Below are 25,614 nucleotides of genomic sequence, written 5' to 3'. Positions count from 1 at the left end.
ACGTAATAGGCGCGCGTCCCGGGGGCGGGAGTCAGCTGAGCTGCCGGGGCGAGGTTGGGACCGCCTGCATCGGCGGAGGGGAGCCGGTGGTCTCTTGGGGGAGGGAGCAGGGTGCAGAACCGCGCCACGTTTAAGGGGGCGGGCCCGCCGGTCTTCCCGCTCTATAAGGCAAGAGGGAGAAGATCCTCAGGGTTTTAAAGGGGAGGAGTCGGCGGCGGAGTGGCAGGATCTGTCAGGTCCCTGTCGAGGCTGGGGAGCCGCAGCTTTTACTCTGGGGCGACCGGGATCCTTGGGGGGAACCCTGTTGTAATCCCAGAAGCCGGGCACCATGGCGTCCATCCTGGATGAATACGAGGACTCCCTGTCCCGCTCAGCCGTCTTGCAGCCTGGCTGCCCCAGCGTGGGCATCCCCCACTCGGGTAAGGGAGGGAAGGGCGCCGCTGCCCTTCTTGGCCCTCTTGGCACCTGCGGGGGAGGAGCGGGGAGGGTGGCTCCGAGAGCTCGGTTCACCTCCTTCACATGCAGTCCGGAGCTAGGCCCCTGATTCTCTTAAGGCTCTGTGGATGGTCGAAGTTTGGAAGAGCAGCAAGAGCAATCGCGTGATCTAGGCCCTACACTTAGGGTCCTTCTAAGAGGGAACCGGGACCCAGATAAGGAAGTGACTTGCCTGCAGGGCCGCAGTTGGGAGAACTGAGAATAGGCTCCAGGTTTCACCTGGTTCTGTGCTTTTCTCGCCAGGCCCCTTCTGGAGGTGGGAGGAAGAGAGTGGGGGAAAGAAACTGAGGAAAGGGGAGTGTTGTAGGGGAGGGGGGATGGTCCTGGAGGGAACTTTGTCACTGAACAGGGAAAAATGAAGTGTTTTAGGCCTTTGCTAGAGCTGGGTGCAGCCTGGAGTTGTGGGGAAAATTTGGTAGAAAGTAGTAGAGTTGGCAGAGGGGATGAAGTGCGGGGATATTTTGAGCAACGGTAATGGGAGTTAAGGCTGGAGAGAGAGCAGCTGCAGTTTGTTAACCAACTGATGGGAGGGTCCCCAGGGCTCCCTCTGCCCTTGTTCTCCTGGAGACTCACTCAGAGCATTACTGCATGGTCAAGGAGGAGGGGAAAGAGTGGAACTAGACTCTAGTTGAGCTGGGGTGGCTGGGCCAAAGATTGATAAGGGAGAAAGCCCAACCCCTTCCTCCCATTACCAGTGGGGACAGGTGCATCGTGGTGTGACAGCATCCCAAGGGCTCACAGAATCAACCCCTCCCTGCTGTCAGAAGTGTGGGAAAAGCCCAGGACCCCTAATGGAGAGGTGATTGACAAACTACTTGATATATTGATATTAAACTGTTAACCAAGGTCCTGGGGTAGGAATATGCTGGGAAAGTGGAGAGGAGCCCTGTTTCGTTGCTGCCTCTCCTTGCCCTTTCTCAGTCTTTCCCACAGCAAACCTTTTCTTTGCTCCTCACCTGCAGGGTATGTGAATGCCCAGCTGGAGAAGGAAGTCCCCATCTTCACGAAGCAGCGCATTGACTTTACCCCTTCCGAGCGGATCACCAGTCTTGTTGTCTCCTGCAATCAGCTCTGCATGAGCCTGGGCAAGGATACACTGCTCCGGTAACTGAGGCCCAAAAGGTTTAGGAGTAGGGAGTGGATTGGTGGTGTTTGGGGGACTGTTAGCTCACTGGGGCCTTTCTTCCACTCTGGGCTGGTAAAGCAGTGGATTTGGAGTTTTCAGGAAATACCCTGTCCCTTCCCAGAGAGAACCAGTGTAGTGTAGTAGCTAAGAATCAGATAGACCTGGACTCAGATCCCAGCTCTACCATTTACCAGCTGTGGAATCTTCTCTAATGTGTGCCTTCATCTGTTAAAGATAGTACCATCCCACAAGTTAGTCATATAGATCAGTGGAACTGTCTAAGTCCTGAAATAAATCCACTATAATGGAAATTATATCTCACTAAAACTGGAAATAAAAATGAATAAATAGATGGAAATAATATATGACAAAGGTGTCAGCAAAATTGTTTATCTATCCAGAATAATCATTTGGGTAAAACAGAGCTAAGCCTCTTTTACAAAAATGAATTCTAGGTGGAATACTTATTTAAATATAAAAAATAATGTGAATATTAAAAGAACATTTAATAAATTTCTATCTTCTTGGCCTGAAGGGAGACCTTCTTACGTAAGCTAAAAAATCCAGAAGCCACAGGGAAAAAGGTAGATATATCTAACTACATAGTAATTTTATGACAAAATAAAAACAAAAAAGCACTATGAATTAGGTCAACACAAAAGATGGTGGGAAAATAATCTGTTTCACAAATAACTAAAGGTTTACATTCTTGTTCCTTAAAAAACCGTTACAAATTAATAAGAAAAAGAGAATTCAGTGGAAGAGGGAGGCAAAGAATGTAAACAAGCAGTTCACAGAACGGGCACTTTGGATTTCCAGTAAAAGCTGAGAATATTCTCAGTCTCTGGGAAATGCAAATTAAAAAAACAATAAGATACCATTTTTTTTAACCCAGAAGTGGACTCTCACACATTGCTGCTGAGAGTATAAATTGCCACCATGTTTTGGAAAAGTAATCTGGCAATGTTTGTTAAAATTTTATTTATTTATTTTAAAGGTTTTATTTTTCCTTTTCTCCCCAAAGCCCCCTGGTACATAGTTGTGTATTTTTAGTTGTTGGTCCTTCTAATTGTGGCATGTAGGACGCCGCCTCAGCATGGCCTGATGAGGAGTGCCATGTCTGCACCCAGGATCCGAACCGGCGAAATCCTGGGCCGCCAAAGCAGAGCACGAGAACTTAACCACTCGGCCAGGGGCCTGGCCCTGTGTTAAAATTTTAAATACCTCTAATTTTGACCCAGCAATCCCACTTTGGGGAATACATAGCTATAAAAAGGAAGGTACCAATTTGCAAGGCTACAGATACAAGGAGAGTGATAGCAGTATTATTTGTGGTAGGAAAAACTGGACCCAAGCTGAATGCCCATCAACAGGAAGATGGTGATTAAATTATGGTTCAGCCGTAAAAGGGAATATTATTCAGTTATTAAAACACTGAGTTAGAACTGTATCTGTTGACCCAGTGGATTGTTCATGAAATATCATTAACTGAGAAAAGCAAGTTACAAATTAGTATCATACACATATATACACAATATGAAGGCATTTTTGTAAAAACAGTGACAAAACAGCCCTGTTTATGTTATGAGCATGGAGAAAGATGTTAACCTCAGTTTTCTCCATTGGGAATGAAGTGTTAGAGAAGAAAATCATTAACTTTTTCTTTATACATATTTTCAATTTGATTCTTTAATTAGAATGAGCGTGTACTTTGAAAAGAATTTAATAAAATAAACAGGAGCACCCCTCAAAGTTATTATGAAGATTAATGCAGATAATACTAGATTAAGCTCTTGGCATGGTGCTGGGTATATAGAAAGTGCCCAGTAACCATTAGCTACCATTCATTGTTCCCTTTTGACCCCAGCAATTTGGGATACCCCTGCCCATCTTCCCGGCTGCACTGTAGATGTGTGGAGCAGAGGGAAAAGACATCTGCTTAGTCACTGCTCAAAATGAGGTGGGGGAATTCTCAGCCAAGAGTTCTTTCTTTTTTCTGCTTTATCTCTCCACATCCCCCAGGTACATAATTCTATATTTTAGTTGTGGGTCCTTCTAGTTGTGGCATGTCGGATGCCGCCTCAGTGTGGCCTGAAGACCAGTGCCAGGATGTCTGCGCCCAGGATCCGAACTGGTGAAACCCTGGGCTGCTGAAGTGGAGCATGCGAACTTAACCACTCGGCCATGGGGCCAGCCCCTCAGAGCCGAGTGTTCTTAAGTAGGCCCCTGTATGTGTTTCAGAGTGCCTTTGGGGATTGCATTCAGAATTTTATGTGTAGGGGCCAGCCCAGTGGTAGTGGTTAAGTTCCCGTGCTCTGCTTCGGTGGCCCAGGGTTGGCTGCTTCAGATCCCAGGCACGGACCTACGTACCGCTTATCAAGCCATGCTGTGGCAGGTGTCCCATATATAAAGTAGAGGAAGATGGGTGTGGATGTTAGCTTGGGACTAATCTTCCTCAAAAAAAAAAAGCATTTTATGCATATATGTAGATTTCAGGGAAGAGAGGCTGTGGCTTTCATCAGATTATAAAGAGGTCTGTCCTTCTCTGGAGTGATGTTGTGCCTCTTATCCTGACAGCATTGACTTGGGCAAAGCAAACGAACCCAACCATGTGGAGCTGGGGCGCAAGGATGATGCCAAAGTTCACAAGATGTTCCTGGACCATACTGGTAAGTGGTGGCGGAGGTCTGAAGTTGGGGGAGTTGGCGCTGAGTGTAAGTCCCTGCCTTGGGTGGGTGGGATCTGGGGGGAGGGTCATGGGGGAGGCTAAGGGCAATGGCAGCATCCTCTAGGGTGCCATGCTCTCCCCACTCCAGGCTCTCACCTGCTGATTGCTCTGAGCAGCACTGAGGTCCTCTACGTGAACCGTAATGGACAGAAGGTCCGGCCCCTGGCACGCTGGAAGGGGCAGCTGGTGGAGAGTGTGGGCTGGAACAAGGCACTGGGCACTGAGAGCAGCACAGGCCCCATCCTGGTCGGCACTGCCCAAGGCCAGATCTTCGAAGCAGAGCTCTCAGCCAGCGAGGGTGGGCTTTTTGGCCCTGCCCCGGATCTCTACTTCCGTCCATTGTATGTGCTAAATGAAGAAGGGGGTCCCGCGCCTGTGTGCTCCCTTGAGGCCGAGCGGGGCCCTGATGGCCGTGGCTTTGTTATCGCCACCACTCGGCAGCGCCTCTTCCAGTTCATAGGCCGAGCAGCAGAGGGAGCTGAGGCCCAGGGCTTCTCAGGGCTCTTTGCTGCCTATGCTGACCACCCACCCCCTTTCCGTGAGTTCCCCAGCAGTCTGGGCTACAGCGAGTTGGCCTTCTATACCCCTAAGTTGCGCTCTGCACCCCGGGCCTTCGCCTGGATGATGGGGGATGGCGTGCTGTATGGAGCATTGGACTGTGGGCGTCCTGACTCCCTGCTGAGTGAGGAGCGAGTCTGGGAGTACCCAGAGGAGGTAGGTCCTGGGGCCAGCCCACCCCTGGCCATCGTCCTCACCCAGTTCCACTTCCTGCTGCTGCTGGCGGACCGGGTGGAGGCGGTGTGCACGCTGACAGGGCAGGTGGTGCTGCGGGACCACTTCCTGGAGAAGTTTGGGCCGCTGAAGCACATGGTGAAGGACTCCTCCACGGGCCACCTGTGGGCCTACACTGAACGGGCTGTCTTCCGCTACCATGTGCAGCGGGAGGCCCGGGATGTCTGGCGCACCTACCTGGACATGAACCGCTTCGACCTGGCCAAAGAGTATTGTCGAGAGCGGCCGGACTGCCTGGACACGGTCCTGGCCCGGGAGGCTGATTTCTGCTTTCGCCAGCGTCGTTACCTGGAGAGCGCCCGCTGCTACGCCCTGACCCAGAGCTACTTTGAGGAGATCGCCCTCAAGTTCTTGGAGGCCCGACAGGAGGAGGCTCTGGCTGAGTTCCTGCAGCGAAAACTGGCCGGTTTGAAGCCAGCCGAGCGTACCCAGGCCACGCTGCTTACCACCTGGCTCACGGAGCTCTACCTGAGCCGGCTCGGGGCTCTGCAGGGTGATCCAGAAGCCCTGAACCTCTACCGGGAGACACGGGAGCGCTTCCGTGCTTTCCTCAGCAGCCCCCGCCACAAGGAGTGGCTCTTCGCCAGCCGGGCCTCCATCCACGAGCTGCTCGCCAGCCATGGGGACACGGAACACATGGTGTACTTTGCTGTGATCATGCAGGACTACGAGCGGGTGGTGGCATACCACTGCCAGCATGAGGCCTACGAGGAGGCCCTGGCCGTGCTTGCCCGCCATCGTGACCCTCAGCTCTTCTACAAGTTCTCGCCCATCCTCATCCGTCACATCCCCCGCCAGCTGGTGGACGCCTGGATTGAGCTGGGCAGCCGGCTGGATGCCCGGCAGCTCATCCCTGCCCTGGTAAACTATAGCCAGGGCGGCGAGGCCCAGCAGGTGAGCCAGGCCATCCGCTACATGGAGTTCTGCGTGAACGTGCTGGGCGAGACTGAGCAGGCCATTCACAATTACCTGCTGTCTCTGTATGCCCGAGGCCAGCCAGCCTCTCTGCTGGCCTACCTCGAGCAGGCCGGGGCCAGCCCGCACCGCGTGCATTACGACCTCAAGTATGCGCTGCGGCTCTGCGCTGAGCACGGCCACCACCGTGCTTGTGTTCATGTCTACAAGGTCCTGGAGCTGTATGAGGAGGCTGTGGATCTGGCCCTTCAGGTGAGCAAATGAGGCTTGACCCCATCCAGGAGAGGGGCCTGGAGAGCAGTAGCTTCAGATACTGAAGGGGGATGGGGGGCTCTGGCCATCAGGTACTGGCTTCCCTTGCAGAGAGGTGTTGTAGTGTAGAGGTTAAGAACATGAACTCTGAAGTCAGGGTTTGAATTCTGGTCATGCCACTTGCCTAAGCTGTGTGGCCTCGGTCTAATTTCTGAACCTCTCTGTGCCTCAGATAATTCAGCTGTGAAATGGGGGTACTATCGTAGTGCTTACCTCATAGGGTTGATTAAATTACTGTATATGAAAAGCACTCAGAACAGTGCCTGGTACAAAGGTAATTCTATGTACAAGCTAGCTATTGCATTATGGTTGCAATTGCAGAAGGGGAAGGTGCTGAGTTCCGTTTCTCAAATCATGAATCATCTCCTGCCTTAGGATCACATGAAGTGCTATTTAAAATGTTAGTGTCTGGATCTGAACCCAAGACTTACTGAATCAGAATGTCTGAGGGTGGGGGTCCAAAAATCTGTATTTTGACTATGTTCCCCAGGTGATTTTTAAATTCATTAACACTGAATCCCCTTCATCGTAAGTAGTTTTTACATAGCTGTGACAGGGACAGGTCCATTACTGACATAACTTCCTATCCTGGCCCCCAACCTTGCTTGCTGCCAGGGATCTGGGAATCCTGCACTGGGGCTTCTCCTCAGGCCCAGGTTCTCCCTGGGCATCTGTCTCTCCCAGTCTCTATCCGGGGCGGGGGGGACAGCTTGACCCCAACACTCATGGTCTCCCCACAGGTGGACGTGGACCTGGCTAAGCAGTGTGCTGACTTGCCCGAGGAAGATGAGGAACTGCGCAAGAAGCTGTGGCTGAAGATCGCACGGCACGTGGTGCAGGAGGAGGAAGATGTGCAGACGGCCATGGCCTGCCTGGCCAGCTGCCCCCTGCTCAAGATTGAGGATGTGCTGCCCTTCTTTCCGGACTTTGTCACCATCGACCACTTTAAGGAGGCGATCTGCAGCTCGCTTAAAGCCTACAACCACCACATCCAGGAGCTGCAGCGGGAGATGGAGGAGGCCACAGCCAGCGCCCAGCGCATCCGGCGAGACCTGCAGGAGCTGCGGGGCCGCTATGGCGCCGTGGAACCCCAGGACAAATGTGCCACCTGCGACTTCCCCCTGCTCAACCGCCCTTTTTACCTCTTCCTCTGTGGTCACATGTTCCATGCTGACTGCCTGCTGCAGGCCGTGCGGCCTGGCCTGCCAGCCTACAAGCAGGCCCGGCTCGAGGAGCTGCAGCGAAAGCTAGGGGCCGCCCCACCCCCTGCCAAGGGCTCTGCCCGGGTGAAGGAGGCGGAGGGTGGGGCTGCCGCTGGGGGGCCCAGCCGGGAACAGCTCAAGGCTGACCTCGATGAACTGGTGGCCGCTGAGTGTGTGTACTGTGGGGAGCTGATGATCCGCTCTATCGACCGGCCCTTCATCGACCCCCAGCACTACGAGGAGGAGCACCTCAGTTGGCTATAGGAAGGTGTCACCCCTGATGGGTGGGCAGGCAGTCGGGGGTAACTACTGCCCCCTCTTGGGATGGCCACCCCATAGTCGGTGCTCAGTCATCTGGAGACTGCTGGGCCATGACTGTGTTGAGGGCGTAGAATTATAGCTGTTGCCCTTGAGGCGTCAGCTATGAGTGCATTTTGCCGGCTGCCCGTGCTGTTCAGAGCCGCCTTGGGGCTGCTGTTATGCCGGGCTGTTAGCCTGCCTCCCAGTGGAGGGCCTGGGCCTGGAGAAGTCAGAATTCTGACCCATTACTGTCCCCCCTCCATCTAACAGCTCTCCTTTCCTTGTCCCTCCCCACACGCAGCCTGTTCACCTTCTAGAGTGAGAGTACCATTCTTCCTTTTCACTCTGTGCCTCTTCTCCCTCAGAGGTGTCTGCCCCTAGGTCCCAGAAGTGAAAAGACAGCCCCTCGGAGTCCTAGGCGTTGGGGGTGGGAAAGGTGGTGCTGAGGCGTGGCATGCTCTTGTGCACAGTGTCTGGGGCTCCAGGGTGAGGCGTGCCCTGGGGCTGAGGGCCTCATGGAGGACAGTGGGAGATGGCGATGGGGGTGGCGAGCATTAAACTGTCTGCACTGTGCTGGTGGCTCTGGAGTTGATGGCTTTGTTGATGCTGGGCTGAGAGGTATGTGAGTGGTCTCCAGGCGGGGCTGGAGTGCCACAGGGAGGCTGCCAGGGCTCTGCATCCCTTCAAACCTTGGCCCTCACTCCTTCACCTGGAGATTTGACAGGACGATTTTGCCATTTCTGCTCGCTTCCTTGTCCCTCCATCCTCTCTGACTCCAGGCTTCTGTTGGGAATTACGGCCCACCATCCTGTCTCGAGGTCGAGACTGTTCTTCCCTCTGGCCAGCAGGTGGTGCTGCTCCCCACAGAATCCTCCGCACTCAGGCAGCTCGGGGCGCTGATTTCTCAAGTCACCTTCTCCACTAGAGCTTCCTCAGTCTGGTCCCTCCCTAGCTGTCCCAAGAATTTTCTGGGAGTCTCCACTGCCTAACCAGAAATCTCATTCTTCCTCCCACTACTCGCCCTTAGCATGCTGGATTTTCCTTGCCCAGATCCCTGGATCCCAGCATTCCCAGCTGCTTCCTGGCTTTGATTCTGCCCTTGCACTCTCTGGCATTTATTGTTGAGACTGCCACTGCCACCATCCATGGCATTTGGAAGATCTGTTTTCTCCCCATCTAGCTCCTGTGACCTGCCCCTCCCCCCAGATTACACTTCTTCAGTTGTAGCTGGAGGCTAAGCCCTAGGGAGTTCTGGAGCAGGACCTTCCTGTGACATCAGCTGAGCACCCTTTGCACCCTGGACTGGTGTTCATAGTCCACTACCTGGCTCTCTGGGTGTGGTCTGTCAGCTGCCCAGGCTGAAGCAAAATCATGAGTGTTCCTGGAATCAGGCTGGGGTCAGGCCACCTGGCTGGTGACTGCAGGCTTCTTTCCCCTGCAGCCTAATCCTCTTCCAAAACTTGTCTCCTGCAGTTCTGGTGGAACCTTGCCCTGCCGTGCTCCCCAGCCACTAGAACAGGGTCTCTTCATGCACTCTGCCAACCGACAGGGCTAGAAGCTGCCCGTCTTTGATAAGCCTCAGATTACCCATCCTCCTCCAGAAGCAAGAGCGGGAGCAAATGTGTGTGTGTGGGTCCCACTGGGTGAGTAGAGGGCATTCTAATCCTGCTTCCTTTCCACTCTTCCAGGAAGATTTGGAGGGCTCCTGCTCCTTTCCTCTCCCCATAGGGCCTAAGGCTCCCCTCACCTGCCCAGTGGAGGGCTCAGGGGTACTGCTCCCCACTGTCAGTGAGTATTAGGTATAAACCTTGGCCTGCCATTGGTGTGGTCACTTGCTGACTTAGAACAGCTTGGGGCTTCTGTCTTTGCGCATAATGGGTGCCTAACACATGTTAGTTAAACAAACACTGCCCTATCGCTCCCTCCTCTCACAGGACTTGGCTAAGACAGCCTGCGTCGCCCCTGCCCCTTCTGTCCTCTCCTAAGCCTACCCATCTGGCCCTCAGCTTCTTCCTCTTTCCTGGAAAAAGGCCCCAGGCTTCCCTGGCACTGACAGAATGGGGTTCCGTTGAGTCAGGGCAACGGGAAACCACAGCTCTTAGATCCCTGGAAACCAAGCAAGGCCTGGAATGGAGGAGAGTGAGAAGGCCCTGAGGGCCTTGGCCCTAAGCCTGGGGGAGGGCCAGAAGGGGGTGGGGTGGGGGAGCAGCTGCGTGGGCAGGGGCCAAGATGAATGAGCTGCTTCTGGAGAGGTCACTGGAAATAGGAGGAGTGGCCACAGGCAGTGACGCTGGGATCAGGGCAGGAGGCCTGTAAACAAGGAAGCCACCTGGGGGAGACGCAGGGCGGCCACTGGTCCTGGGAGCAGGTGCTTCCTGAGGCCCGCCCTTGAGGGCCCTGGGGGGCCGCCTGGCTAAGTCGGCAGCGGGCACTAGGGGGCGCTGTCTGCTGGCTTCCCGAACTCCAGCTCTCTTTCACAGCTCCAGGGGGAGTGGCCATCAGAGGGTGTGCCGAGCGGTGTCTGAGGTTCGGCTTGCCCCTGGCCGTCCTCCTTTCTTTCCCCAAGGCACACGCCAAGGGTGCTAGCCCTGGCATGGAGGGCGCGGGGCTCAGAGGCTGGCCAGCCTGAGTGTGAGCTCATGCCCCCGGGACCACCAATTCTCGCCGTTCCTACCCCACTCCCACCCCAGGGCCCGCGTCGCAGGCCGGCTGCACCGACCCCATTGATTGGGAGGGGGCTCCGAGGCCATCAGGCTCCGGGCTGCCCTGGGCGCTGCCCCCCTGGCGCCAGGGAAACAAAAGGTTAGAGAGCCCAGAGGGAGTTATCTGGCCCCACCACCACCGGGGGAGGGAGAGGGGGCCAAGAGGGGCACACCTCCTCCCCACTCCCCCAGCTCTGCAGATTCTTCGAGACACTTTCACAGGCGGAAATTCCCAGAGGTCAGAGGAGGGAAACGGTTAATTCCTTTTATTCAATGGGTCCCCCCTACACGCCTCCCCCCAACTTCCTCCCTCCACTTCCCGCCCCCCCCCTGTGTGAACAGGAAGTGGAGAGGAAAAGGCTCTGAGCAGAGCAGCTGGGAGCAGGAGGCAGGGAGTGGGTGCAGGCTTGGTGCCAGCCCTGCCCCTCATGGTTACTTGCTGGAGGGCCAGACCCACTGTGGCCTGGGAAAGAACCTGCAGCCCCGCTAGCTAGTGGCAGCAGGTCCAGGAAACAGCCTGGTGTCTGAGCCCCCTTCCCTCAGCCTGTCTCAGGTCAGTGGCTGCTTCACTGAGGGTGCAAAGCCTCCTCTGCCGGAGACCCAGCTGCCCTGGCCACTGCAGCCCCACCCCCACTGCAGGCTGGGCATCCTGAGGCTGGCAGGCATCTCTTCAGGCAGCCGCCGGTCCTGGCACTGGCTCCAGCCACTCAGCCCCTTGGCCCTGCCAGTTCTTTGAAGCTCATGCAGTGCTTCCTGTTTGGGGCGGGCGATGCCAGGGCCCCTCCCCCACTATTGTTCTGTAGAGACCATAGGTCCATCTGTTGCCCCATGGTGGGGCCCCTAGGCAGTGCCACACGGGAGCAGCACCACAAAGGACCCTGCTGGCAGCTTTGCTTACATGGAGCCAGGCTGGGCCCTGCAGCAGGTTGAGGATGAATGGTGGTGAGAGGCAGGCCTCGGGTGGGCAGTAGGAGAGAAAGAAGATGCTAGATAGTTCTAGTTCTTGGGCAGCTGGAGCCCTCAGCTTTCTCCTCCACCTGGAACATGGAGATGATGATATTCAGGGAGCTATTCATACTGAAGCCACCAGGAAAGGAACACCATTCTTATGTCTGGATTCCAGAGGGGAAAACTGAGGCAGAAGGGCAAACTTTGGTCTAGGACAGCCAATAAAAGAAAACGAAGTAGGATCCTTCTTTCAAGGGGATTAGCCCCTGTTTGCTGAACGCCCCCCGACTGGGTACTTTCCGCTCCCTGAACAGCTTTGCCTTTTTGCAGCTTTCGTCTTGAAGTAGCCCTTGAGCTGAGCAGTCAGGAATCACAAGGTCATGAGAAGTTAGGGTGGCCCTAGGTTGGTGACCAGCAACCACTGAGAACAAGCCCGGGCAGGCCTGGCAGAAAAAGAGAAAGGGGCACTGGTCTGACCCCAGAAAAGTGGGTGCTGCTTCTGGTTCCCAAGCTGCCGTGGCCAAAGGTCTGTTTGTGTTTCTCAGGTGTGGAGGCAAGTGCCCTGTAATTCTGCAGCTCATCTCCTCTGCCGTGGCCTGATTCTATGGGTCGGACCTCTACCTGCTTCCTCCCACAGGGCTGGAAGCCCAGACATGGTCTACCCCACTTTCCTTGCCAGATCCTCTGGCCTCTCTTCCCAGCCCAGGACCTGAATTGCCTAGATCGCAGCTCCCAGAAGGAGAGAGCTGCAGAGACGTCAGATGGAGGCCATAGAGTGAGGTGAGACCCCTGCTCAAATAAAAAGATTCATGGATGTCCAATACCTGAAATTGATATGCTGAGCTTCCCTGGTGGAAGTTAGGCTGGTGGGGGCCCACACCCCCATTCACTGTCCTTTCCTCCCCCACCCCAATCTCTATAGGATGCCAGGATGCCCAGGACCTCAGTTTGAAAACCACTGAGCTGCCAATCCCACCTCCTGATTTTACAGATGCTGAATGTAAGAGGAGAACTTGGTAGCTGACACAAAGCTCCATCCAGGATCCAGTCCCTTCTCCACGAGATTCAGCATCAGTCAGCAGTGATCCCATGACCATTGGGAACCAAACGCTGTCCTAGGCCTTCCTTGTGCTCCCTCTCCATCTCCAGCCAAAGTGGGTCGAGCTGAGGGACAGGGAGGTGATCTGGAAAGAGCAAGTGCAACTCTCTGCTCTGCCGTGTATCAGCTGTCTGTTTAATCACATCCTCAGAACCTCAACTTCTTCACCTATAAAATGTGAATAAATAGAACAGACCTTGAGAGACCCAAGTGAAGCTTCAAGGAGAGAGGGCAGCGCATCTACAAAATCAGCCCAGGGCCTGCCCGCTGAGCACTTCCTGTCGGCTTGCTTCTCTTCCACTTTCTCTGAGCCTCATTCCTCTGGGACCCCATGACCCCTGTCGTGGCTCTGCCCTCAAAAACCCCTCTCATCTCTCGGGGAATCAGAGTGGAGTCAGAAGAAAGAGGCTTAATTGAGAAGGTTTTTCTGGTTTCTCAAAAGACCACGATTCTGGGGAAGAGAGGCTCAGGATGGGTATGAGAGAGGAAGCCCTCAGGCATATAGAATATGGCCGCAGAGGGACAGGAGTGTTACCTTGGGGGGGGCGGAGTCCTGCTTTCCTGGAGGAGAGTGGGCGAGTGGGCACTACTCCAGCTCCAGAGCATGGATCGGATAGGCCGGGCGGGGGCTGGGCCAGGCGTGGCTCTTCTGCCAGCCTGCCCTCATGGTCCAGCCCAGAACTTGCACAACAGCCTGGCTTGCTGGCTGCCTGTTTGGCTGGCAGTCCCCTGGGAACCTTAGGAAGTCCCCCTTGTCCTCCCCTTGACCTTTGACCCCTTAGGCCTGCTACAGGCCAGAATTCCAGGCAGCTGTCCTCTCTTTTACCTTCTGTTCCTGGCCATTTCCCTTTAAGCCTGGGACTAGGAGACACCCCAAACCCCTACCTTATAGCTCATCCTTTCACATGCTCTCAGGTACAGACCCACTGGGGCCTCCCCTGGGGCAGCTCCCTATGTGAGCCAGTGGGGACCCTCGGCCACAAGCCAGCAGGACCCTTGGAGTCTAGCTATCTGGAGGGCCCAAGCCTTTCAGGAGAGCCCCCACCACCACCAAGTGCTCCTGACACCAGACATCCGCCCAGGTGCCCTGCCCAACTCCATCCCTGTCCCAAAGCCCAGCGGGTGAAGCCAGGAACAGCAGACAGAACCTCCCCATCTCCCTCCATCCTCTGAGCAGTTGAAGTCCGAAGAACCCTTGATACTGTTCTACATTAAACCGTGCTGCGCCTCACCGCCCTCAGTTTCACAATCAAATAATTCCCTTTGGTTTTCTAGCGGAATTTTTGCTTTTATTTTTTAGGGTTTCTCGGCGTTTTTTTTTAACGCAATCAGTCTAAATTTGTCATCGCACATCCCCCATTTCCGCCCCTAAGGGCCTCCTTTTCATCCCCTGGAATCTGGAAACCATATGTGTGGGCAGAAACCCCCCAGCATCCCCCACGGCACCCTGGCCCAGCCCGGCCTCCACAGGGCCAGCCTGTTAGCAGGGGAAGAGTCTACACTCCAGGCTGGGGCTGGAAAGGGAGTTTCTCTTTGGACCTTCCCAGCTCAAGCCATGGAGAGGCCGTGTGGTCTAGTGGTTAGGGCTGGAACACATAGGTTTTGTCCCCAGCAATCTCTTTGACTAACTCAAGAAGCCTGGGAAAGTCCCCTTGGTACCCAAAGGACTCAGTTTCCCCACCGGCTGAGGGGCTCAAAGCTTCACCAGCTACCTCATCTTCTACCTGCCTCGGTAAAAAGAGTTTTTGATCCATAATTATTTGCTCTGTTACCTACTAGTTGTGTGACCTTGACAAACGGCTTAATCTTTCTGAACCTCAATTTCCTTATCTATAAATTAGAAACTATTATTGTACCTCCCTCCTGGCTGCTGTTAGGGTTAAACAAGAAAACATATTCTTAAGAGCCCAGCACCAAGCATGCTATACAAGCTCAATAAACAGTAGATGTTATTGTTAATAATAAGTAGAAATACATGATGAGGGGGAGTGTGTTAGTGGGCCGTGCTCTGAGGCCCACCCTGTCTGCCCCTGCCGCTCCTGCTCAGGCTGCCCTCTGCGGACCTTCCTTGGGCCTCCTCTGGCTCTAGAAGGGGCGGGGATGCATTACCAGTCAGTCATTGTGGATCTCGGCTGAGGCCCTGCTGCTCTTCCCCGTCTCCATGACGACCCCAGCCCCTCCCCTCCTTCCTTCCTCAGGAGCTTTCTGTTTACTGTAAACAGCTGCCCCAGCTCAGCCCTCGCTGATCCCGCCCAGGGTCAGCCAGACCCTCTCTGAACTGGGGACTGGCTTGATGTGTGACGGTCTGGGCGCAGCGTCCTGGGCTCCACGCGTCCTTCAAAAGGCTCTGCTTTGCCACCTTGACTGGAAGGGAGGGAACAAAGAGAGAGGAAGGGCCTGTCACCTCAGACCAGGGCAGCCAGGGCCTCAGAGAAGAGGAGCAGATGGAACGTCATTGAGGAGGACCACGCTGAGGGGGCTTGGCAGCGAGATCTCCAGCTTGGCCTTAGACTGACCTGGGTTCAAATCCTGGCCTGGATTTGCTCACTGTGTGACCTCAGGCTGGTCATCTAACTTCTCTAAGCTTCACTCAGTTTATTGATTTGTAAAAGGAAGATAATAAGACCTTCCTCCGAGGACTGGTCACTGTGTCGACTGGTGATAATGCATGTACGTCATCATGGCATGTTGCTAGCCTGCACTGATGGTGGCTGGATTTATTGTTTCACCTCTCAGCTCAGATACTCTCCTGCCCAGGGACCTTGCATGAGTCCCTGCATGCCTCCATCCCACAAGCCTAATAGTGTGCGTACGTGTGCACAAAGCACATATGCACACGCACACAGCAAACACATACGAGCCAGGAAATGAAATGAAACTCACAAGTGTCTGAGGCATGGGAGACTCTCCATGAAGGTGGAGAAGGAGTCTAACTGTTTCCTAAGCCCACACCTGGGCCTGAGCGGGCTGACATTGGAGCTGGGACATCGGCATGACCACCATCACCAGGTCACCACAACTGCCTACCTCTCCCTCCACTCAGCCCCAAGGATGGCACCCACCCTCCCTGCCCAGCTAAGCACAGTACAGAAATACAGGGAATGCTGTTATGGTGCGGCTCCCCTTTCCTGGGGGTCAAGCTTTCAGGGCAAGATGTCTGGGGCGTGGGGCTCCTGGCTCCCAGCTCCCGAGGGACCCACGTTAGCTGCTTTGACTCTGCAGCACCCTTGGAAGTGCCAGCCAGCAGGGGAGACTCAACGGGTGAGATTTCCTGCCATTCCCCTTACCACCAGAACCAGGGTAGGCTGGGGTTGGGCAGGGGCATTTATCGATTTGAGTCATTCCCCACAGGCCCATGAGTAAGTGCGGCTCTGGATTTCCAGCCCTTACCCCCAGGCCCCACCACCAAGATGCCTGTGGGGGTCTTCCAGGGCTGGGTCCCTGCCGGTCCCAGGTGCAGCTGAAGGGGGGCGGGGTTCCGCCCTGGTCTCGGCTCCCTCCAGAGCAGAGAGTAGCAGCTGGAGGTTTGTGGGCTTAGCTGACTCTGCTGCCCCCTCAGTCCCTTGCCAACAGCCGGGCCTAACTCTGGAGTTTCTGTCCTCACCCCGGCCTGGGCTGCATGAGAAAGGAGAGGAGCCCCCAGTACTGAAGTCAGCCCCGTGGACAGGGCTGGAAATCCCCCACTTCTTACCTTGGCCAGTTGAGGAAACAGCCTCCCGGCAGAGGGCCGCTTCCCGCCAGGGACTTTTCTCCTGGGGGTGACACAGCATACAGGGCAGCTGCAGGGACCCCAGCCACACTCCAGCTAGCCTGGGGGCGAGGGGAGCATCGCACAGGCCCATTCTCTCCCTTGCAGGGAGCATGGCAGCCAAAGGTCCTAGAACCCAACTGGGGCTTAAGCAGGCCCAAGAGGGTGGGCAGGGAGAAGGGAGGTCACGGGAGGCAGTGGCGGCCAGGAAGGTCCACACTGCTGGCGGCATCCAGGAGAGTGACCAGGCCTAAGCAGTTCTACACCCAGAGCTCACCAGCCCTTCCTCCACGGCTCCCTTCCCTCACCCAGCACCCAATCTGAAACAGGCTTCTATAGGAGGTAAAGCCCTCACTAATCTCCTGGCTGGTGGTCTCCAAACTTTTTGGATTATGAATATTTATGTATAGATTATACACTACAGTCAAAACCCATAATGAATATTATAAGAGTTCAATTTATGTTTTAGATAAAAAGTAAGTCCATATAGAAATCCTCCTATTTCCTCCCGCCCCGGGCAGATGGTCTTGCTCACTCCTGCTCACAGCCCGTGGTGGAGCCCACCACCCTGAGAGGTGAAGGCAGGAGAGCCTCTCTCAGAGCAGACCATCCACCTTGCAGGAGGGTACAGGGTGTGGGGGCGGCTGGTTTTCTTAATCATCGCAAACCACAAACAATTGAGTCAGCCACATCTGAAGCCCTTCCATTTATTGTTGTTAACTTGAAAAGAAACTTGGTTATCTTAGGCCCTACTGCTGCGGTGGTGGTTCTGTGGCAGCTGCCCCCCGAAGGCCCAGGCAGCCTGCCCCTAGAACCACAACACCCCGGAGTAGAAAGTGAGCGTTTGTCAAGGAAGAATGCACAGGCCCGAGTGTGTGTGTGTTTCACGTATGTGCACACGAGTGCATGAGCGCCTGGGGTGTGCCGTTCCAACAGAACCTGCTCAGTGACAGCCTCTGTTTTCTGGTCTGCTGGGTATGGGGGCCTCACATAGGTCACACAGGTAATGAGACACCTGCCATTAACCCTTCTTCCCCGAGTCATGAACCTCTAACATTGAATCAGATACCTTTTCTCATCCGTGTCCTCACACATAACCATTCAGGTAGGTAAGGCAGGTCTCAATAGGTCTGTGTTGGAGGTGAGGGGTCCAAGGCACAGAGAGGTGAGGGAATTGCCCAAAGTCACACAGCTTGGCAGAGCTGGGGCTCCTATGTGCTCCCCGTCCTCCCAGGGTGCCTCTCCTCATGTCCAGCCACCGTGCAGCTGTGGGGCAGCCTGCCCTTTTGCCCTCTCCCTGTCCTTGGAAATGTGGCCCAGCCCAGGGGTCAACCCTCTCAGCAGGGAGCAGGGGCCCCACAGGCAGAGGATAGGGGTCTGACTTTTCTGCCAAGGCCAGAGTCGCCCCCCCACCCCACTCCAACTGGCCCGGCTGGCTCTGGGGCCAGAGCTTCCTCCTTGATCCAAAGGCTCAGCCTTCTAAGGGTGGCAGAGGGGGAGGAGGACGGAGAAGGGAGGGTTCAACCTCCAGCCCCCTCCCCCCTCACTGACAGCTGTAATCTGCTTGGGAAAATCTCTTTTTTTTTCCGCACAGGAAAAAATATTAGTTGTCCCGATAACAAGGAAAACAAAATCCAGTGCAGGGCATCAGAGACTTCCTGAGGCGGGAAACAATGTCCAGCGAGCTCAGTGGAGAAGCCTGAGCTGGGAGGCTTAGGGGGAGCTGAGAGAGGACACTGGTCCAGGCCTATCCGGCCGGTGGGGGAGGGGGATGACAGATCGAGGAACTTGGAAAAAAGATTTCCCCCCCAAAAACCTTGAAGTCTGAGCTGTTGAGCTATATCCGGGAAATGATTCAGGACCGGCGCACATCCCTAAATGGGATCAGGCCCCATCAGCTCAGGTGCTCCGAGTCTCCCTCTCTTCCCTCCCTAGCCCCAGCCTGTCCTTCCGGGTGCTGTCCCTCAGCCTGGGGGGCTGGGGGGTGAGGCTGGAGGGTCCCCTCCCAGGGGCTTGGAGAGGCCGTGGGCAGCCCATGGGCACCCCTCCCCCTGGCTTCTCGGCTTGTGCCCACAGCTGCTTCCTTGGGTAACTTTCCACTGGGGGGGGGGTCAAGAAGGGGAGGACTGCTCCAAAGGCCCCACCCCCAGGCCTAGGGGACTCTGTTGCCCATTTCCCTCTCAGCCAAGGGCACTTACTGCTATTTGGTCCAGTGAGTGTGGCCTCTGAGCACTATGGGCGGGAGGAGGAGCAGGTGAGGCCCCAGGATTGCAAGCCGGGCCCTATGCTCCCAGTGAGCAGTAGTTCTCAGTCCCATCTGCACATCGTGTCACTTAGGGAGCCTTTAGAAAACACCAGGGCCTCCTAGGCCTCATCCCAGACCAATTGTATCAGAATCTCTAGGGAGCTGCTCAGGTGACTCTTGTGTGTAGTCAGGGATGAGAACCCCTGCTCCACGACCCTGTGACTCTGGTCACTTGCTGGCTGGTCCCCTCAACCTCTATCATCAGCACTGGCCCCTCAGTTCCAGATTGGAGCCCCTCAGAAATTATCACCTAGCTGGCGGCCTCCAGAGGTGCCTGCAGAGTTCCCTGCCCAGGTGGAGGCCAGCTGCCCAACCCAATAGCAGGTCCTGGGTTACCCCCGCCCTCCCTCTGCTTTCTCCTATCCCCTGGGCAATGATGCCTGGGGCCTTTGTTCTCAGCTAACAGGAGTGTGACCAGAAACCTACCCACAGCTTAATTGCAGCCCCATTCACTGACCATAGGCTGGCCACTGTTCACACTCAAGCTGCCCAGCTCTCCCACTCAGCATCCCCCACCCCCACCACAGCCTGCAGTCCAGGCAAGCCCAATGTAGCTCCTCCCTACATCCCAGGGTCATCGCCAGCTTTGTTCTCAGGAGGACCAGAGGTTCTTTCTCCCACAATGCCCTCAGCCCTTGCCCTGCACAAACCTAGGGCCCTCGGGAGATCTGGGCTCTGAGCACAGGGGCTGTGACTCCCCTCGGGCTGGGGGGGCCTGCTAGGGTGCTGCTGCTGTGCCATGCCAGATACTCAGCTTACCTGGTAGGCTCTTTGAGGTCAGAGACCATTCCCGGTTCAGTTTTGATTGTTTATAAGCACCTACCAGTCACCTAAGTGCTAGGTCTGTGGCGGTATGGGCACATGGAGAGGGCCACAGTCCCTCCTCTCAAAGGCCTTCTCAAAACGGAGCGAGGGGCTGTAATGAGCCATCACAAGGTAGTACCATTTCAATTCCTGGGAACTCCCCACCAGCACAGTGTAGGGAGCATTTGCAACCACTCCATAAATGTTTGTTGAATGAATATTTGTTTCATAAGTGGAGCATAGTATGCCCCTCCCCTAGTAGTGCAAATAAAGGGAAATAGCTTAGGAGTCAGGACAAGGTGGGGTTCCAATTGCATCAAATGGGGAGGAGGAGGATAGAATGAGCTGGGGCCTGCAGCCTGGCTGACGAGAACTCATTAGGGTCCCTTTTGGCTCCCGGCTAGGCTTTTATCAACTGAGGGGACTTGCAAGTCCTCAGGGTCTGTCCAGACCTGTAAGTTCTCACCCTCTCTGCCCAAGTGGTCTTGCCCACCAGGAGCATCACCAGACATCCTCAGATGCAGGACCACAGAGCAGGCTTTTCCTTTCTCCTAAGGGGGCCTTCTTGGCCTGGGATTCCCAGGGGTCTCCCCTTTACCTCTGGAGGAGCCCAACCCAGCTCCCAGCCCCCATCACAGCATTTTCCAAACAGGTGGAGGATGCTGGGAACAGTGGCCACCTGGCTGCGGGAGAGGGGAAGCCCCAGTGCATGTCCCTGGGGCTTCAGTCCCCAGCGGGAAACCGTTGGCTGCGAAGCCACTGCCTGCTCCCCAGAAGCTTAGCTTCTGACCCTTGGCCTGGGCAGTGGGCAGCAGGCTTCAGGAGCTTGGGGTAGGGAGGCTTATAAGGGAGGGGCTGCCATCCCAGCTGCCTAGCTCTGGGTACTAACAGGCCACGCCGGGGGCAGCCGAGATGGGGGGGGGGGGGGCGCACCACCACCTGCTTTTCCTTGTTTTGTTTTCAGGGCACTAATTACTGTGCTGAGCTCCGAGCTGCCTAATGAGGCCGTTTGGATTTCCTGTTGTTCTGGCTTCCCAAGACCCTTAAAGGGCCAGCATCGCACTAGGAGCGTGCCTGGGTGGGCCACCAACCGCTCTGGTGAGGGTGAGCCCAGAGGGGCTATCGCTAGGCCCGGCCTGAATGCCAAGGGCAGTGACAAGGGGCTGGTCCAGTACTTCCTGGCCACTCTCACGCCCTCCATGAGGACCTGCTCAGAAGTGCCCGCTCCGGAAGCAGGAGCTTCAGAACTCTGCAGCCTGGCCAGAGCCTGGGGTGGGGAGGAGGGGGAGGCAAGGAGGCCAGCGCTGTAGAGGAAAGGCTGGTGATGTCACCAGTGCCCAGACTGTGAGAACCGCTGTAGCAGCGGGCAGGAGGGAAGCGCCGTGACGTCCTGTTCCCCCCCTACCCTGGAAAATAAACACTTGTTGTCTGAGCAGCCAGCGCCACTTCCGAAGGGGTAGGCTGGCCGGGCGAGAGGCCCAGAAACGGGTCTGAGCCCAGCTTTGAGCAAAGGCCTTTGCCCAAGTTGGATGCAGAAAGGCCTGAGGGTCAGGCTGCTCCTAACGCAGCCACTCTATGGCACACCGCCCAACGGGGCTCACAGGAGGCATTTGTCCCTTCTGCACCTTAGGGTCCCGTCTGCACGTGGAGGAGCTGAGCATGGCTGGGGATGCCTGGAGCCCCTTCCGTGTTGCTGCAGGCTGCAGATGGGCTGGCAGGGCAGGTGGGGGGCGCCCCTCTGCCTCCTGAGTCTCCCTCAGATTTGAGGCACAGCCTCGGCCCTAGGACCTGTCCCAAGTGCCCCTCAGGCTGCCTCAGACTGTGGGTCCCCTGGGCCCCAGAAGGCCTGGCCTGCAGCGCCTTCCCCCACAGACGGGGTGACGACATTGTTGTTCTTATACGGGGCCTTCCGCCTGGAGTTCCGGCTCCGCTAAATGGTGGGAATGAGGGTCCCAGGGACAAAGCCAGCCTGGTTCCCGCAGCCACCTCAGAATGGACGGAATCCCCATTGTGTGCGGGCGCCCCATGCCCGCCCTCCCCTTGCCCGAGCCGGACATGCCAACAAACAGCTCATTGAGCCCGGGGGAGGGGCCCGGGAGACAACAATGTCCCCCAGCGGGCCAGGGCAGTGAGCTCAGCTGGGGGTGGGGGCTGCCGTGGAGGCCGGAGGGCGATGATCTCAGCCTCAGGAGGGCCAGCCCTTGCGACAGGCTGACCTGAGCCTGGCCTCCCTGGTGAGGCTGAGAAGGACTGACCAGGGCTGCCCCACCCCTGCTGCCCCACCCCCCGGGCGGAGCTGGGAACCGACCCGTGCTTCTCACGCTTAACTGGCCCCAGCCCAGGGCGCCAAACAGGCGCAGCAGGGGGTCCCACAGGACCCAAAGCCACCCAAGAGGCTGGTGGACCCTCCCTCTGGCAGTGCCATTCCAGAAGCCCCCCAGCGAGGCCCAGCCCAAACAGAGCCCTCTCACACCACCAGCCCACACTGATCACAGCAAGACTTTCAGATGAAAAGGAGGATGCACTTTCTATAACTAGAACCATCTAAAGAGGATCAGCCCGGAGAGGGGGTGAGGGTCCCGTCCCTGGAGGTATTCAAGCCCTTAGCTATAGACTATGGAGTTGGTCTAGGTGCTCTTGAGAGGTCAGCTCACCCTGAGCTTCTAGATATAGGACCCCAGCTCATTCCCTCAAGACATGTCTGGACTCCCTTTGTGGGTTTCAGGCCTGAGGTTGGAGGAATCCTGGCCTCATCCAACACTTTATCCTTTTCCAAGCAAGTCTGAGCTGTCAGGTAGGGCCTCAGAATATCAGATTCAGCTCCTGATGTCCACAGGATGTGGAGATAAAATCGAGGCCCATGAAAAGGAGCGTGATGACCTGTGGAACCAGGGTTCAGAGAGGGGCTGGGGCCCCAAGGGTCAAAGGAGGCTTTGTGGGGGAGAGGGGATTGTGCTGGGCCTGGAAAAAAGAGCAGAACTTAGATAAAGAGAAGAGAGGGCATTCCCGGCAGAAGGAATGGAGAGAGGGAAAGGATCAGGGTGGAAATGAAGTGGGTATAGCTGGAGCAGACTTCACATGTGGAGGGCTGGACGTGAGGTTAGATAGCTAGGGTATGAGATCCAGCAGACAGACAAATTCAGACTCGATCGATGGGCATTAGGGAACCTGTGGGCCTCGATTTTATCTCCACATCCTGTGGACATCAGGAGCTGAATCTGATATTCCTTTTGGCCACACCAATCTTAGCCCAGGACGAGGCATACGGTAGACCTGGTCCACAACTAGCTGACGGATGGACCCAAACTGCGTATGCATGTGGGCTCACACACAGACCTCAGGAAGACTAACCATGGGGTGAAAAGCTCTTCTCCTGATGAAACCCGTCTTCTGTCTGCATTCTTTTCTTCTGATGGCAGTTTGATGGACTCGTCCCAGGTCTCTCCAGCTTCCTCCTTACCTGGAGAAGGGCTGTGGTAATGGGGGTGGGGGATCAGGCCACTTAGGGGAGGAAAGAAAGGAGAGAGGGGGGAGTCAGCCACAGGGCAACAGAGGGATTTTGGTGGCAGAATGGCTCCCACAATGGGAAAGTTCATGCTGCCCAAGCAAGACTCATGAGACCGGAGTGAGAGGGTACAAAAGAGGGTTGAAGCCTATCTATTTTGAAATGTATAGAATTAGCTGAGGCTGTTACTGAATCTCCTGGTACCAGAGACCCCAAGTATTCACCATTGCTCTCCAGACCTTAAATTCAGCCTGCCCCGTGGCTGCAAAGGTTGCGTGGCTGGACAGCTCCATAGGGCTTGTTTATCTGAAAGTGGCAGCCAGAGGGCTGGGGGCAAGAGAGACAAAGTGACATTGGCTAACAGTGGCCTAAATTGTCCAAAAAAACTCCTTGGAGCTGAGAGGAGGCCCACGTCCTGGTACCTCCCAGACCTCTCTGGACTTCTTCCCTGGGGACAGTCTAGACACAAGGAGAATTCTCAGGACTAGAGGTTCTTTGCTAATCGCAGGCAAGGCAAGTTACTCATTAGCAAGCATCAACATGCAATTCTCATCAGCTCTAGGGGAGAGTTCAACCTGGATTAACAACTGGGATACACAGTGTAGACACTGTCACAGGAAGTTCTCCCATACGTCTAACCTAAATCCTTCCTGCCACAATTGAAGCCCGTTTCCTCTCATTCTGACTGTGGTAGGAGAAGGAGACAGCTGGTCACCATCCTCTGCTTAAGACCCATCACCTACTTGATCGTGGCAGTCAGATTCCTCCTCAGCCTTTTCCAGGGAACAGTGACCTGCCTGCTCAGGCAGCTGTTCACAGAGTTGGCACCTGTCCCCAGTTTCTTTCTCTGTATTTGAGAGTGTTTGAAACACAGTACTTCCTGGTTCAGGCCTGACCCTTCCTTCCAGGGAGGCTGCAGGGGACCACAGCCTGTCTAGTAACCTCCACTCCCGGGTTCCTGGGGCTGCAGAAAGGGAGAGGTGCGACCCCACCCCTATCTCTTGATTGCTCCAAGTCCTAGGAGGCAGCTGGGATCAGAGATCAGAGGCTGTGTGGAGAAATGAGGAGAGGTCAGAGTTTCTTCTTGGAGATGAGTTGGTGCTCAGTGGAGGAAGGTAAAGGGCACGCAAGGACCTGGGGACTCCAAGGGGTCAGAGACATGCTGGGCCTCGATACTAATGAAGGCCAGAACCAGGAGAGGGGAGTAAGGGCTGAGGGGAGTGAGGGCTGAGGCCAGAGCTGGAAGAAGGGAGTGAGGGCTAAGCGGGAGGGTGGAGCAGGGAGAGCTTCCCACCTGTCAAAGTTTACAGACAAGAGAGGTTTCGGGGACAGCTGCGCCATACGCTGGGGGCAAGAGGAGAGGACAGTGCAGGCTAGCACAGCTAGGGCAGAGGCTGAGTGGATGAGGAGGCTTCTGCAGGGGAAGAAAAACCTCAGGGTAGGGAAGCCGGTCCAAGATTAAGGGCTGAGGGGCTCAAGCCCTGGTCACCCACCCCACCCTGTCCTTCAGCACAAGTTGGCAGAAGGTTCTCTTTTGGCCCCCATCGCTCTCAGTAGTGCCTTGCCCTGTGCCCTCTGTCCTCTAGCCCTGTAAGCCCCCTTCTCAGAGTCCTCTGTGCCCTGAGGGATCTGGGCAAGAGGGAAGGGCAGGCTGGGGCCAGGCCTGCAGCCTGAGGGTCTCCGTGCAGAGGCCTCCCTGAACCTTCTCTCCCTTGCCCTGAGCCTCCCTGCTCACTAGCTCTGGTGGGGACAGGAAAGAGCTAGGGAAGGGGAAGCCAGGGACTCTGGGAAAGTTGCCGAGGAGGCTGCCCTAAACCCCGGACTCCTCTGTGGCTGGAAATACCCGCTGTGTGGCTCCTGGCCTTGGCTTTCCAGGCATCCCCTGGGTTTGGCAAATGAAGCTGGGGCCCCCCATCAATGAAGGCCCTTGCCTCCAACCAGCAGGTCTCCACCCTGCCCCTCCTCTCTCCCCTTCTTTCCTCCTGACCAGCACACGGGAGGCCTGGGGAAAGCTTCCTTCCTACCCAGTTAAAAGGGGCTTCTCAGGTCAGCGGCCCTCAGTTCTCTCTTGGGCCCATTGTCTCTGCAGGCCAAAGCTTTTCTCATCAAGCAGAGGGCCCAGTCCACACCAGTTACCCCAGGTGCAGGCATCACCTACCCTGGTCTTCTGAGAAGGCGAAGGAGACAGAGTATGGGGCTAGCCCAGGCCCTCAGGCTCCTAGGAACCTGGAAGAGAGAAGGTGGAGGCCTTTGTGGTCTCATGAGGAGCCAGAGCAGGCATTCTGACTCATGCTCGATGGTCTCACCCACACGGACATCCTTTCCTTGGGACATTTGGGTCATCAGTCATGAGCCAACAGCCAGTGGACAGTCCAGTCCAGTTCAGTTTGTGTGCCCTTTTGGTGACATGGGAGGGCTGAGGCCCCTGGCTGCCAGGAGCCTCAATGACCAAGGCCGTTCAGAAGCTGACTTTTCCTTCCTCCTACACGCCCCTGCTCTGAAACACCGCTATCAAGGAGGAGGGGTGCCAGCTTGAGACCTACACTCGGCCCTGGCTGGAAGGTCATCTCTGGAAGGCCAAGGCCATGGCAATTGGTTCTTCCAAACCTTCATCTCTTCTGAACCCATTCTCA

General features: G+C 55.9%; 1 protein-coding gene across 1 annotated transcript; it reads left to right on the top strand.

Moving 5' to 3' along the window:
* On the top strand, positions 1–8,443 carry VPS18 (VPS18 core subunit of CORVET and HOPS complexes). Its single transcript, XM_014857371.3, has 5 exons — positions 1–419; positions 1,458–1,599; positions 4,199–4,290; positions 4,438–6,308; positions 7,109–8,443. Exons 1-5 carry the CDS (start codon positions 329–331, stop codon positions 7,832–7,834), a joined length of 2,922 nt encoding a protein of 973 aa, XP_014712857.3. The 5' UTR covers positions 1–328; the 3' UTR covers positions 7,835–8,443.
* Positions 8,444–25,614: the final 17,171 nt, after the last annotated feature.

Source organism: Equus asinus, chromosome 2 (genome assembly GCF_041296235.1).
Source record: "Equus asinus isolate D_3611 breed Donkey chromosome 2, EquAss-T2T_v2, whole genome shotgun sequence".
Taxonomy (NCBI): Eukaryota; Metazoa; Chordata; class Mammalia; order Perissodactyla; family Equidae; genus Equus; species Equus asinus.
Note: the sequence above shows the minus strand (reverse complement) of the source record. Positions and strands in the feature narration are given on the sequence as shown.

Bases quoted from the DNA above. Each gene is read 5' to 3' on its own strand.
- VPS18 (XM_014857371.3), top strand. From the start codon at position 329: ATGGCGTCCATCCTGGATGAATACGAGGACTCCCTGTCCCGCTCAGCC. The intron at 420-1,457 runs GTAAGGGAGGGA...CCTCACCTGCAG, and splicing joins CGTGGGCATCCCCCACTCGG to GGTATGTGAATGCCCAGCTG. The intron at 4,291-4,437 runs GTAAGTGGTGGC...TCCCCACTCCAG, and splicing joins GATGTTCCTGGACCATACTG to GCTCTCACCTGCTGATTGCT.